The sequence below is a fragment of the Scyliorhinus torazame genome, chromosome 6 (genome assembly GCF_047496885.1).
Source record: "Scyliorhinus torazame isolate Kashiwa2021f chromosome 6, sScyTor2.1, whole genome shotgun sequence".
NCBI lineage: Eukaryota > Metazoa > Chordata > Chondrichthyes > Carcharhiniformes > Scyliorhinidae > Scyliorhinus > Scyliorhinus torazame.
Window position 1 is genome coordinate 21588791 of NC_092712.1, and position 15344 is coordinate 21604134.

The following is a 15344-nucleotide window of genomic DNA, read 5'->3' on the forward strand; positions in this document are numbered from 1 at the left end:
ACTCAATCCCTCTACCAATAAAAGCTAACACACCGTACGCCGTCTTAACAACCCTCTCAACCTGAGTGGCAACTTTCAGGGATCTATGTACCTGGACACCGAGATCTCTCTGCTCATCCACACTGCCAAGAATCTTACCATGAGCCCAGTACTCTGTCTTCCTGTTATTCCTTCCAAAATGAATCACCTCACACTTTTCTGCATTAAACTCCATTTGCCACCTCTCAGCCCAGCGCTGCAGCTTATCTATGTCCCTCTGTAACTTGTAACATCCTTCCGCACTGTCCACAACTCCACCGACTTTAGTGTCATCTGCAAATTTACTCACCCATCCTTCTACGCCCTCCTCCAGGTCATTTATAAAAATGACAAACAGCAGTGGCCCCAAAACAGATCCTTTTGGTACACCACTAGTAACTGGACTCCAGTCTGAACACTTCCCATCAACCACCACCCTTTGTCTTCTTCCAGCTAGCCAATTTCTGATCCAAACTGCTAAATCTCCCTGAATTCCATGCTTCCGTATTTTCTGCAGTAGCCTACCCAGGGGAACCTTATCAAACGCTTTACTGAAATCCATATACACCACATCAACTGCTTTACCCTCACCCACCTGTTTGGTCACCTTCTCAAAGAACTCAATAAGGTTTGTGAGGCACGACCTACCCTTCACAAAACCGTGTTGACTGTCTCTATCAAATTATTCCTTTCCAGATGATTATACATCCTATCTCTCATAAACCTTTCCAAGATTTTGCCCACAACAGAAGTAAGGCTCACTGGTCTATAGTTAACGGGGTTGTCTCTACTCCCCTTCTTGAACAAGGGGACAACATTTGCTATCCTCCAGTCTTCTGGCACTATTCCTGTAGACAAAGATGACTTAAAGATCAAAGCCAAAGGTTCAGCAATCTCCTCCTTAGCTTCCCAGAGAATCCAAGGATAAATCCCATCCGGCCCAGGGGACTTATCTATTGTCACACTTTCCAGAATTGTTAACACCTCCTCCTTATGAACCTTAAGCCCTTCTAGTCTCGTAGCCAGAATCTCAGTATTATCCTCGACAACGTTGTCTTTTTCCTGTGTGAATACTGATGAAAAATATTCATTTAGCACCTCTCCTATCTTCTCGGACTCCACGCACAACTTCTCACTACTGTCCTTGACTGGCCCTACTCTTAGCCTAGTCATTCTTTTATTCCTGACATATCTATAGAAAGCTTTAGGGTTATCCTTGATCCTATCTTTTGATACTTGATACTCATCTTTTCCACTTCAATGGGAAAGACTACCTTTTAGTTATTGATTATTTCTCCAATTATCTGGATTTTTCAAAAGAGGAGGCAGAAAGGGTTCTACGATAGATCCACAAGGAAGCTCCAGTCACTGCATCCAGGTGATACGGTCAGACTCGAGGATACCAATGGAAATGGCAGAAGGACTTGGACAAGCTAGGAGAGTGGGCAATGAAGTGGCAAATGAAATACAATGTGGAAAAGTGTGAGGTTATACACTTTGGAAGGAGGAATCAAGGCATAGACTATTTTCTAAATGGGGAAATGCTTCGGAAAACAGAAGTACAGAGGGACTTGGGAGTCCTTGTTCACGATTCTCCTAAGGTTAACGTGCAGGTACAGTCGGCAGTTAGGAAGGCAAATGCAATGTCAGCATTCATGTCAAGAGGGCTAGAATACAAGACCAGGGATGTACTTCTGAGGCGGTATAAGGGTCTGGTCAGACCCCATTTGGAGTGTTGTGAGCAATTTTGGGCCCCATATCTAAGGAAGGATGTGCTGGTCCTGGAAAGGGTCCAGAGGAGGTTCACAAGAATGATACCTGGAATGAAGAACTTGTCGTATGAGGAACGTTTGAGGACTCTGGGTCTGTACCCGTTGGAGTTCAGAAGGATGAGAGGGGGTCTTATTGAAGCGTACAAGATACTGCGAGGCCTGGATAGAGTGGACGTGGAGAGGATGTTTCCACTTGCTGGAAAAACTAGAACCAGAGGACACCATCTCAGATTAAAGGGACGATCCTTTAAAACAGAGATGAGGAGGAATTTTTTCAGCCAGAGGCTGGTGAATCTGTGGAACTCTTTGCCGCAGAAGGTTGTGGAGGCCAAATCACTGAGTGTCTTTAAGACAGAGATAGATAGGTTCTTGATTAATAAGGGGATCAGGGGTTATGGGGAGAAGGCAGGAGAATGGGAATGAGAAGATATCAGCCATGATTGAATGGCGGAGCAGACTCGATGGGCCGAGTGGCCTAATTCTGCTCCTATGTCTTATGGTCATATGGTCTTATGGTGTTATGGTTGGTCAAGGCTGGCAAAGATATTGCAACAGGCAGGTTCACATTCGTTTTTGGTTCTTACTGAGGGTGGTTCAGTCTTGCGAAGGACCAAAGAGCTCTGTTAAAAGTGCAACATTCTTTTGTGTTGAGCCCAGCAGAAGAGCTAGTATGTGATCCCAAAACGCTTGAAGAGGACACAGACCACCCAACAGAGCCAGCGATCAGAGAAGCATCTGCAGCAGTGAATGTGGAACAAGCAGGAACAACAACAAATGAAGGAACATGATCGCCGATTCAGCCATTGCTCAGGAGATCAACCAGATTCCGTCATAAAGCTGACAGACTGAACTTGAAATAAACTGTGTACAATATATGTTTAAAGTTATCATGCATATCATGCGGTGTAAAGCAGAGTCACATTTGTAAATATTAATACTTCCAAAGGAAGGGTGTGTGGTGATATGCATGTACACATCAATGTATATCGTTGTCTATCAGTCCACATAGAAATTGGTACGATCTCCCACCAGCAGGTGGTGTTAGAGATCTATCACGTGACGTGGGACACCCGCCAGTTGGTCGTGAGTCAAAGAATAAAGAACAATACAGCACAGGAACAGGCCCTTTCGCCCTCCAAGCCTGAATCAGTCTTGATACCTCCTTTGTCAAAACCCTCAGCACTTCCTGGTGCATCTATACCCATCCTATCCACGTATTTCTCAAGATGCCTTTTGAACACTGTTAATGTATCTGCTTCTGCAAAGGGCTGGTTTAGCTCAGTGGGCTAGACAGCTGATTTGTGATGCAGAACAAGGCCAGCAGCGCGGGTCCAATTCCTGTACCAGCTTACCTGAACAGGTGCCAGAATGTGGCGACGAGGGGCCTTTCACAGTAACTTCATACTTGTGACAATAAAAGGTTATTCTATTATTATTATTCCACAACCTCCCCTGACAGCACATTTCAGGCACTCACCACCCTCTATGTAAAAAACTGCCTCGCACATCTCCTCTAAACTTTGCCCCACGGACTTTAAACCTATGCCCCCTAATGACTGACACCTCCACCATGGGAAAGAGTGCCTGTCCATCCACTCTATCCATGCTCCTCACAGTCTTGGAGACCCCTTTCAGATTGACCCACAACCTCCGTCATTCTAATAAAAACAGTCCGTGTCTATTCAGCCTCTCTGCATAGCTAACACCTTCCAGATCAGGCAACAACCTGGTAAACCTCCTCTGCACCCACTCCAAAGCCTTCACATCCTTCTGGTAGTGTGGCGACCAGGATCGTGCGCAATATTCCAAGTGCGGCCTTACCAAGGTTCTATACAACTGCAGCATGATTTGCCAGTCTTTATACTCGATGCCCCGTCCAATGAAGCCAATCATTCCATACGCTTGACTACCTTGTCCACTTGTGTTGCCAATTTCAAAGATCTGTGGACCTGTACGCCCAGATCTCTCTGACTTTCTATATTCCGAAGAGTTTTGTCATTTACAGTATATTTCCCCTCTATGTTCGACCTACCAAAATGCACTACCTCACATTTGTCCGGATTAAACTCCATTTTCCATTTCTCTGCCCAAGTATCCAACCTATCTATGTCCTGCTGTATCCTCTGACAATCCTCAACACTATCTGCCACTCCTCCAACCTTGGTATCATCCGCGAACTTACTAATCAGACCAGCTACATTTTCCTCCAAATCGTTTATGTATACTACAAACAACAGAGGCCCCAGCACCAATCCCTGTGGAACACCACTAGTCACAACCTTCCATTCAGAAAAAACACCCTTCTACTGGAATCCTCTGCCTTCTATGACCGAGCCAGTTCTGAATCCATCTTGCTATCTCACCTCTGATCCCGTGTGACTTCACCTTTTGTAACAGCCTGCCATGAGACACTTATCAAAGGTTTTACTGAAGTTCATGTAAACACCATCCACCTTGTCATCTCCTCAAAAAACTCGATCAAGTTAGTGAAGCATGACTTCCCTTTCACAAAACCTCATTGTCGCTAATGAGTCCATTTGTTTCCAAATGTGTACAAATCTTGTCCCTGAGAATTCTCGCCAGTAATTTATCTACTACCGACGCGAGGCTCAGCGGCCTATAGTTTCCTGGGTTATCCCTGCTACCTTTCTTCAACAGAGGTACCACATGAGCTATTTTGGGCGGCAGGGTGACACAGTGGTTAGCACTGCTGCCTCACAGCACCAGGGACCGAGATTCAATTCCGGCCTTGGGTCACTGTCTGTGCGGAGTTTGCACATTCTCCCCGTGTGTGCGTGGGTTTCCTCCGGGTGCTCCAGTTTCCTCCCACAGTCCAAAAATGTGCAGGTTAGGTGGATTGTCCTTGTTAAATTGTCCCTTAGTGCCCAAAATAAAATATACATGTGCAGGTTAGATTAAGGGGTTGATTGGACAGGAGGAAGAGTGAGCTTTGGTGAAGTACACTTTCAGAGGGTCGGTGCAGACTTGACGGTCCGAATGGCCTCCTCCTGCACCGTAGGGATTCTATGACTCTATTCTCTAGTGGTGTGCATATGTGGCTACATCTTGTCAATCTCCCCAGTGTCAATCAAGGACCCGGCGAGTCCCACACCGATTTTCATTGGAATCGATTGTGTTCCACGTGGCAGCAGTGCTAGCCCCTCCATAGTTGCTGAATCGATCCAGGTTCAGCGCCAGTTTTGCTGTTGTGAAAGTCCACAAATTCTGCGCCGACGTCAACACTTCGTCTCAGAAACAGAGAATCCTGCTCCCTCATCTCCGTCTCAAACGAACGACCCCGTCTTCTTAAACAGGAACCCCCAGTTCTAGATTAACATGTAAAAGAAAATATCCTCTCCACATTCACCCAATTAAGACCTCTCAGGATTTTAAAGTTTTCAATCAAGTTGCCTCTCACTCTCCTAAACTCCAGGTGATACAAACCTAACCTCTCCAACCTTTCCTCATCTGACAACCTGTGCATTCCTGGTTTAGTAAACCTTCTCTGATCTATTTACAGAACATTTACATCCTTCGTTAAAAAAGGAGAAGTATCCTGCAGGGTTTCCCGAACATTTTGAGCCTTGAAACCCCCAGTGACCTCTCAAGGGTATCGAGGAACCCCAAGCATTCTCATAATGTTGAGGTCTCTTGTTTTGCTGCAAAATAGGTGCAAGCAAAGAAATCAATGGGAAACAAGTCTTTTCAAGCTATATCTATGCATATATTATGAATTAGGAAGAGGCACACAATCACAAATACATTTGTCAGCTGCATTAACCCCAGGCGAAGCCACCCTCCCATTGCTCTTTACCCTTGGAAGTAGTGTCTACTTTAGGAGTGGGTAATCTAGTAATAATTTAAAATTTCTATTATTAAAAAACTACTTAAGCCTTATCTTTCATCATTGTTATTGGGAGGAGCGATGCTGGAAAGCTGGTTCTTTCATTGGACACAAGCACCTTGTTCTCCCTCACATACATGTACGTACACTCACCTCACTCACACGTACCCAAACAGCGGGCCATTGCAGAGGGCATTTCAGAGTAAACCACATTGCTGTCGATCTGGAGTCACGTGTCGGCCAGACCAGGTAAGGACAGCAGATTTCCTTCCCTAAAAGGTATTTGTGAACCAGACGGATACACAATGGTTTGATGGTCATCATTAGGTTAATTTCAGTGACTTTACTGTATTCAAAAATTAACATCTGCCATGATGGGATTGGAACCTGGGTCCCTGGAGCATTACCCTGTGTCTCTGAACTACTAGACCAATCACAGAATATTACAGTGCAGAAGAGGCCCTACGGCCCATCAACTCTGCACCGATACATGAAAGGCCCTGACCTGCCCACCTAACCCCACTTGCCAGCACTTGGCCCATAGCCTTGAATGTTATGACGTGCCAAGTACTCATCCAGGTACTTTTTAAAGGATGCAACACTTCCAGCCTCTACCACCCTCCCAGGCAGTGCATTCCAGACTGTCACCACTCTATTTTTCCTCAAATCCCCCCCGTACCTCCCACCACCCCTTACTTTGAACTTGTGTATCCTCATAACTGACCCTTCAACTAAGAGTTGCAGCTGCTCCCTATCCACCCTGTCCATGGCCCTCATAATCTTGTACACCTTAATCACGTCACCCTCAGTCTTCTCTGCTCCAGAGAAAACAACTCAAGCCTATCCAACCTCTCTTAATAACTTGAATGTTCCAGCCCAGACAACATTCTGGTGAATCTTCTCTGCACCCCCTACAGTGCAATTACACCCTTCGTAAAATGTGTGACCAGAACTGCACACCGTACTCCAGCTGGGCCTCACCAAAGTCCTATACATCTCCATCATGACCTCCCTGCTTTTGTAATCTGTGCCCCATTGATAAAAGTAAGTGTCCCATATGCCTTTTTCACCGCCCTATTAACCTGCCCATCTACCTTCAGAGATCTATCGACAAACATGCCAAGGTCCTTTGTTCTTTGGAACTTTCCAGTGTGAGACCTTTCATACTATACATCCTTGTTAAAGGACTCCTTCCAAGGTTTGTCGGTGAGTTGGGGGTTTGGGGGTCAAGAGATCGGGACGTCAGTTAAAATAACATCCCAATCTCCTTCTGCACTGAGGAGTTCCGACAAGCAGAGCTGCACGTCGGATCGTTCCCGGCTGAGGCTCCAAATAGAACCAGAGTCCCGATGGAAACACCCGGCTAAACACGCTTGTTACAGGAATCTGTTCCCATTCAGTTAGATCATGCCATGTGAATATCCCAAGTAATGTTGAGAAAGTCAAAATGACTTAATATAGTGACCCTATTGTTATTATTTTTGCACACCTCCAAGAATTGCGCACTTATTTGCTCTTCAATTACCCACTGACTATCTGGAGGTCTATAATAAACACCAAGCAATATGGCTGTCCCTTTTTTATTCCTGAGCTTTACCCACAAAGCTTCATTTGATGCCCTCTCCAAGATATCTCTCCTTACTGCAGTAACTGACTCATTAACTAATAATGCAATGCCTTCTCCTCTTTTACCACTCCCCTGTTTCGCCTGAAGATTCTATATCCCGAGATGTTGAGCTGCCAATCCTGCCCCTCCCTCAATCATGTCTCCGTGATAGCTACTGTATCACAATTCCACGTGTCCATTCTCGCCCTTAACTCATCCGTTTTACCTGTAATACCCTGCATTAAAGTAGAGACCATCTAGCCATGGCTTACTCCCTTGAAACTTAATGCAGCTGCATTCCCTCTGACTTTGTTCCGAATCACTAGCTTTCGGAGCACTGCTCCTTCCTCAGGTGGAAGCATTGCTCCTTCCTCAAACTACCCAGCCTTCAGAACAGCGACCACAATACCACACAACCCTGCCACGGCAATCTCTGCAAGACATGCAAGATCATCGACATGGGGACCACCATTACACATGAGAACACCACCCACCAGATACGTGGTACATACTTGTGCGACTCGGCCAACGTTGTCTACCTCATACGCTGCAGGAAAGGATGTCCCGAAGCGTGGTACATTGGCGAGACCATGCAGACTCTGCGACATCGGATGAACGGAAATCGCGCGACAATCGGCAGGCAGGAATGTCCCCTTCCAGTCGGGGAACACTTGAGCAGTCAAGCGCATTCAGTCTCTGATCTTCGGGTAAGCGTTCTCCAAGGCGTCCTTCAGGACGCGCGACAACGCAGAATTGCCGAGCAGAAACTAATAGCCAAGTTCCGCAAACATGAGTACGTCCTCAACCGGAACCTTGGATTCATGTCGCATTACATTCATCCCCCACCATCTGGCCTGGGCTTGCGAAATCCTACCAATTATCCTGGCTTGAGACAATTCACACCTCTTAAACCTGTGATTATCCCCTGAAGACTGAATTACCTGCAAAGACTTGCATTCAAAGTGTCATAGTGCATCTTTGACTTTGTCGATATATATGTTTCTGGCAGTGCTCCGAAAGCTAGTGATTCGAAACAAACCTGTTGGACTTTAACCTGGTGTTGTAAGACTTCTTACTGTGCTCACCCCAGTCCAACGCCGGCATCTCCACATCATTGCTGAATTTGGACATGGACTGCTTCGGTAATCGAGGAGTTGCGAATGGTGCTGAATGTTTGGTCTTTCATTTAAACATAACAGTTTACTAAATTAAAAAACAACCTCTAAAATTTTCAGCTTATGAAATGCCTTAGAGGTGTTCCCATTCCAGCGGTTTCTCTTGACTGGAAGGGTAATGAAAACACTACTTCTACATGTAAATTGTCTGTCTTACACGCTTGTATATAAATGTTTACTGTTTTATCACACAAAGTTCAGAATTTTCAACACCTATTATTTGAACGACATAAGGGATTAAAACTCTACTTCAATTTTTTGTTAACAGGAAAATTTAAGCGTGAAGCAGCTGAACTCAAAAAACGTAAGTAACTGAATGAATTAACAAATTAATAAATAAATGAACTAACATGTGAAGCTGCATTAGGACCACCACCGGCCCATGTGGGGTCATCTTTGGTTTCAAAGATTTCATTACAAATTTTTAGCTTTGCATATTTTGATTTTCAATTGAGTTCCCCATTATCTATGTAAAAGCCATTTAACATTCACCATCATTTTCTGTCACAGCACTAACTTTTCCAATGTGCAATGACTCCAAAACCTGACTGAAAAATAGGGGGAAATACTTCGGCTGCAATGCCTCATCAAATGTTGTTTGCACTGAGTGCTGAATTTGGGTGCATTCGAGTGTGACAGTGAGAGTTTGGTGACTGAGAGATATTAAGGGTTCATTTTTATCTGAAGTCTAGTCTTTTATTTAGTTAATTAACTTAAAAGTTGCTGTTTGGTTTAGACCTTTTATATGGTCTTACTACTCTAATTTAACAAATAAAAAATATTTTTGTTTATGTGTTTTGCCTTTTTTATTTCTTTTGTTTTTTGTGGGGTTTTTTGTGAATTGATGACCCGTACATTTATCTACACGTGCAGGAGTTCAGCCAGCATCTGCCACTGACACTGGTGTGATGCTGGGTGTGACAACCAAGCAAAAGAACAGAAAGTAACTGATGGATAAAACAAAAAGAGAGGAGTGCCCCAAAACGAGTGGAGCACAGCCCAAAGAGAACGAGAAAGGAAACAAAAACTTATCACAAACCCGTCAAATTAAAGTGTGAGAATCGGGGTGGATAAGGCAATGCAACCCCTGCGGTGCCCACCGAGCGCGGAATTTCTCCAGTGTGCCCGTGGACACCGCATGCTCCCTCTCCAGGGACACCCGGCCGCGATCGAGGCCGCGGCAGAGGGGCAGACAGTCAGGCTGGACGACCCCCTTGGTCGCCCGCCGCCTGGGCCTATAAATGGCAAGTCTGGCCAGGCCCAGGAGCAGGTTCACGAGGAGGTCCTCCGCCTTCCCCGCCCCTCTCCGCACCGGATGTCCGTAGATCAGGAGCGTGGGGCTGAAGTGCAAAGAAAACCTCAACAACATCGTTGTCAAGAAAACAAAGTGGGAGTGCAGCCGCGGACAGACGACATAAACGTGCTCCACGGTCTCCACCAGGCCGCAAAAGTGGCAGGTCTCTGGCAAAGCTGTGAAGTGATTTAAACAATGGTTGCACGCCACTGCCACGCACAGCACCCTCCGCCCCAGGTCCCCTAGTTTTATGGGGAGGACACCTCCGTAGAGGGACCTCCAGTGGGGACCTCTGCCGCCGGACGGCAATGAGGTACGCCAAGCCGTGTCCGGATGGCGGGTGAGGACAAGGAGGTGGAGGGTGTGCAACAGCAGGCCGTACAGGAAACCCCTCCGCGCAGTGCGAAAGGCCACAAAGGGTATTTCCGCGAGGCGGCTGGGGCTGTGGGGCACCAGCACCTGGGGGGGGGGGTTCCAGGGTTTGGGACCAATGTGGAATTCCGTCCGAGCAGGGGTCCGCTCAGATGGGATGCCACCGCACAATAGCGCCGTCTCGAGTCCAAGTGTGCCCATGGGGCCGAGCACGACCGTTTTCAGGCCTTGCACACCATTGACCGCGCACCGGACAGACACCACTCTGCACCTGGCAAGCTCGTAGGGTGTCAGCCAGCCCGCCCCTCCGCCACCCAGCACGTCCCTGATCCTGGTCACCTCGGCATCCACAGCCCTCCGCTCCGACAGCCACCTGAATGGATATTGGCGGAGGTACGGATTCCTGAGCAGCGGCTCCCTTACGAGAGCCACTACTCCTGACGGGGGAGAGCTGCGGCGCGTGGCGACCATGTTCCAGACTTTGAGAAGGTCCTGGTACAAGACGGGCAGCGCCAACAAAGATTTCCGAAGACCATTCCGGTCAACGAACAGGAGCTGCACGTCGTAGTTCAGGCCGTGCACCTGGCGGAAGAAATCCGTCGCCCGGGTACACCATGGTGGAGGAGGCTCAACGTACAGGTAACGCTGCAGAGTCCGAAGGCGGAAAGTCGCGACCTGGGTGCAAAGGCACACCAGCGCCAAACCGCCCTCCGCAATCGGGAGACTCAAGACCTCCGCAGCGACCCAGTGCAATCGATTGTCCCAGAAGAACCGAATCATGGCTCTCTGGATGCGTGTGACCAGGTCAGGGGGAGGGGTCAAAGTGACCAGCCGGTACCACAGCATGGAGGAGAGCAGCTGGTTTATGACGAGACCTCGACCCCTGTGGGACAGCACTCGGAGCAGTCCTGGCCAGCGTCCCGGGCGAGCGGTGACCTTGGTCTCCAGCTCCTGCCAGTTCGCCGGCCAGGCTTCCTCTGCCGGGCAAAGATGGACTCCCAAGTAGAGGATGTTGGTCCGACTCCAGCTGAAGGGCCTGAGCTCCTCCGGGAAGGGGTCCATCTGCCAAGGACCGACCAGGAGTCCGGAACATTTAGCCCAGTTGATCCGAGCAGAGGACGCGGCGGAGTAGACAGCTTGGCACTCTTGCGCCCTCCACAAGTCACCGGGGTCACTGAAAATGAGGAGCACGTCATCAGCGTACGCCGAGAGGACCACCCCCACGTCCGGCTCGTGCAGAACCAGCCCCGACAACCTCCACAGGAGGCACAGGAAAGGCTCCATGCACAGAGAATAAAGTTGGCCGGACAAGGGGCAGCCCTGGTGCACTCCTCTCCCAAAGCAACGGGGCGCCGTTACGGACCCGTTAACCTTAATCAGACACTCTGAGGCGGCGTACAGTAACCAGATCCGGGCGACAAAGTGCGTCCCGGACCCGAAAGCTCGCAGAGTCCCGAGCAAATACTCATGCCCCACCCTGTCGATCGCCTTCTCCTGGTCAAGAGACAGGAAGGCGCTCGACATAGCAGTCCGCTGGGTAAAAGGAATTAAGTCCCGCACCAGATGGATGTTATCGTAACTGGAGCAGTCCGGGACTGTGTCGGACTGGTCAGGGTAGATCATGTGGGCCAGCACGGGGCCAAGGCGTAAAGACATTGCCTTGGCAAAGATTTTGTGGCCGTGCTGAGGAGGGAGACCGGTCACCAGTTTTTAAGTAGGCGGAGGTCCCCCTTCTTGGGCAGCAGGGCAATGACGGCCCTGCGCCACGAAGGGGGCATCTCCCCAGTTGCGATACATTCCCCCAGGGCCCCCGCATAGTCGCTCCCCAGGACATCCCAGTACACCCTGAAGAACTCCACGGTCAGCCCGTCCAGCCCTGAGGTTTTGCCCCGTGACAAGCTGTCCAAGGCGCCGGTCAGCTCTTGGAGATTGATGGTTTGACCGAGCTTCCCGGCGCCCTCCAGGCTGACCTGCGGCAGGTCCTCCCACAATATTCTGCAAGCGTCCTCGCTGGACGGATCCGGAGAGAAGAGGTCGGAATAAAAGTTCCTAATCAGGGTCCTGACCATCTCCGGATCCGTGACGAGGGACCCGTCAGGTCCATATCTGTCAGGAGACGGATCCGCGACCTCACGTACGTGCCCCGGGACCCGGCCAATTGCAGGTCCTGCAGAGCGCCCCTCTTCTCTCTGTACACCAGCTCCAGGGCCGGGTCCTCATCGGGCTGAGCAAGATGTGACCCCAGATCGAAGACTTCCTCAGCCAATTTGGCGATCGTGGAGTTCCGCCCCTCCGTAGACCCCTTCATGTACCCCTGACAGAAGGCGCAGGCGTGAGTCTTGCCCCGTCCCACCATAGCCTCAAGGAGGGGAATCCACCCCGCTTCCTTCTCCAGCCGGCCCAGAAACGGCGAAACGAGTCCAGGAACTGTCATGTGAGAGTACCTTTAAGAAACAGGTGTTTAAGCAATGTCCCTTTAAGAAATGGGTGTTTATCAGGGATGTCAGAGTGTGGGTGGAGCTGGGCTGCCTGTCAGCTTTTTACTTTCGTTTTAGGCTGTTTGCTGCAGGTTGTGTTTTCGTTTCGTTTTCAGTGTTGGAGCTGAAGTCAGACGAAGTCAGCTGTACTGCTGTTCTCTCTGCCATGAAAAGACTATCTCTTGTTCATTTGGTGAATTCAGAATTATAAATGTTTTCAGTAGTGAATGTAAACCTGATGTGCTTCTGTTAAAGGGTGTTTCTTTTGTCTTCTGGATGTTGTTTGGGAAGTTATTAAGGATTACTTAGTGTTGTATTCTTTGGGGGTTGTATTTGAATTGATGGTTGCTAAGATGTTCACTGTATGTTTTAAAAAGGTTAACTTGAGTTCATAGAATAAACATTGTTTTGCTTTAAAAAATACTTTTCCATTTCTGCTGTCCCACTCCTGTAGAGTGGGCCGTGTGCTCCCCATGCCACAATCTATTAAAAGTTGTCGGTCAGGTGAACTCCATAATACACTTTGGGGTTCTCTAAACCCTGGTCCATAACAGAACCGCTCGTATTCCAGCAGCAGGTTGTTAAAGTACTGTGTCGGAACGCAGGACGGGGCGAGCCCCGCCCACACCAGGTGGTATTCCGAGCACGGCACCTGCACCACAGAGGCCGATGGAACGCTGGGCAAGTACGTCTTGGAAATGTAAAGACGGTCGATTCTGGACGCTCTGAACGGGGGCCGCACAAAGGTGTCCACCCGCAATTCAGGATGGAGAGTCCGCCAGACGTCCACCAAGTCGAAGGACTTAATCAGGTCCCTTAACTTCACCACCGCCGCCGAGCTGTGCTGGACTCCACGACGGTCCTTGTCCTGGAGGGTGCAGTTAAAATCCCCTCCGAGGACGATGCACTCACCCACCGGGATGGGACACTTTTTCGTAGAAAGCCGCCTTCTGCGGCCCGACCAGGGGAGCGTGGACGTTCACAAAGTGAAGCACCACATCCCTGTCGCGGACCGTTAAGTGCAACAGACGGCCTGGCACCGGCTCCTTGACCCCCAAGATCTCCGGCTGAAAATGTGGAGCCAACAGGTTAGCCACCCGCCTGAATGTGGGGCCAAGTGACACATGGAATCTCCCCCTTGCCACTCCAGGGTCCACTGAGCTTCGTCACCCGGAATGGCCTGGGTTTCCTGCAGGAAGCACACCCCGTACTTTCCGTCCCGGAGGACAGAGAAGAACTGGAAACGGCGATGTGCGTCCCGGCTGCCATTGATGTTGAGGCTGGCTATGGTCACCTCCAAGTCAGTTGTAGCGTGTGTCCTTCACCAATCACCTCAGTGCTCAGAGGAAGAAGAGGGTTGTCGCCCCCTCCACTCCCTCAGGAGCCCTGCAAGGAACAGAACAGCTCGGCGCTGCTCCCCCTGGTCCTGATCGAATTCCCGGGCCTCTCTGGCATAGACGTGGGCAGACTCGAGGAGCAGCCCCAGATTTCCCCAGCTGTCCAGGGCCAGCCGCACACAGTCCTGGTGACCGTGATGTTTTTTCAGACGTGCTCGGACCTCCCCTGAGGGGATGAGGGGAGATTCAGTGCCAGGTGTGAGGGCACCCTCTGCCTCGCTGCAGAGAGTGTCTAAATCCTCCTCCTCACCCGTCACCAAGCAGCCTTCCTCCTCCAAGCGGTCACCACCTGAGCCCGAGTCCCCCGCCACATGTAGTGTGGCGGGCGGCATGGGTCCACCGGCTAGCCCTAGGCCCGAGTCGATCCCACCCCCAGGATCGTCCTCAGGCGGGTCCCGCGCAGGCTCCCCCCGCGATTTAGGGTCTGTGGGCGGCGGTGTCTCTGACCCTGCCTCCACTGTCGATGCTGGGCTCTCGGAGAGACCCGGGAAAACCCCCGGGAACAGCTCCGGGATGGAACCTGGGCTCCCTGGCATCGTCTGCTCGGTTGTCGTGAGCGGGAGGCCCTCCTTGCCGTCGCCCGCCCACGACCCGAATATATGAGGACACTGGCGGCTGCCGCCGGCCCTCGGCGATGAACCAGAGGAGGTGACCGGGAAGTAAAACTCCACCGGGCAGAACGAGCCCTTGGGGGTCACGTCTCCGCCCAGCCCCAGGCCTCCCTGCTCGGGGAACGACGGCAGCTCAGACGCCTCGGTGGCCTTGGAGGCCTCCCTGCCTTTCTTTTTTAATAGGGCTGGGCGTCAGGGTGATGGGGACATACACCGGAGACACCCAACCCCGGTCGCCTGGGGAGGGGTTAGCAAGATCCACCACCTCTTCCAGCCCGGGCAGGCTGTGCTTCCGGGGGGCAGGCTCATCTCGCTGCGGGGCCTCCACCACTGGAGGGCCCTCGGCAGCGTCCCTCCCCTCCGCATCTCCCAGCTCCTGGGACTGTGGCGAGGCTGGAACAGCCTCCACCTTGGGACCGGAGTCAGGCTCCCCACCACCCTCCGGAGCCCTTGTGGTGGTCTCTCCAGGCCCCTCATGTTGTTGCGAGGCGGCAGCGGTATCCCGAGGTGAGGCTACGGCCTCTGAGTTAGTTGGGATGGGCACAGGGTCGCTTGGCGAGGGGGCAGCGAGATCCACCACCTCCCCCTGCCCGGACAGGCGGCGCTCGCGGGGAGGGGGTGGGGCGGGATCGCCTTGCTGTATGGCTCCATCGCCAGAGAATCCTCTGCAGCATCACCCCCCTCCACATCGCCCGGCCCCTGGGACTGTGAGGAGGTCGGATCCCCCTCCGCCTCGGGGAGTTAGGTGAGGAGGGAGTAAGGTGCTCCTTTTGTTTCA

General features: G+C 50.6%; 1 protein-coding gene across 1 annotated transcript in view; it reads left to right on the forward strand.

Moving 5' to 3' along the window:
- The window catches only part of LOC140425686 (uncharacterized), a 349955-nt gene that overhangs the window by 148986 nt on the left and 185625 nt on the right, over nt 1–15344 (forward strand). Inside the window, exon 18 of the mRNA XM_072510182.1 lies at nt 8684–8719. Coding sequence (XP_072366283.1) covers nt 8684–8719 — 36 coding nt within the window. The remainder of the gene's footprint in view (nt 1–8683; nt 8720–15344) is intronic.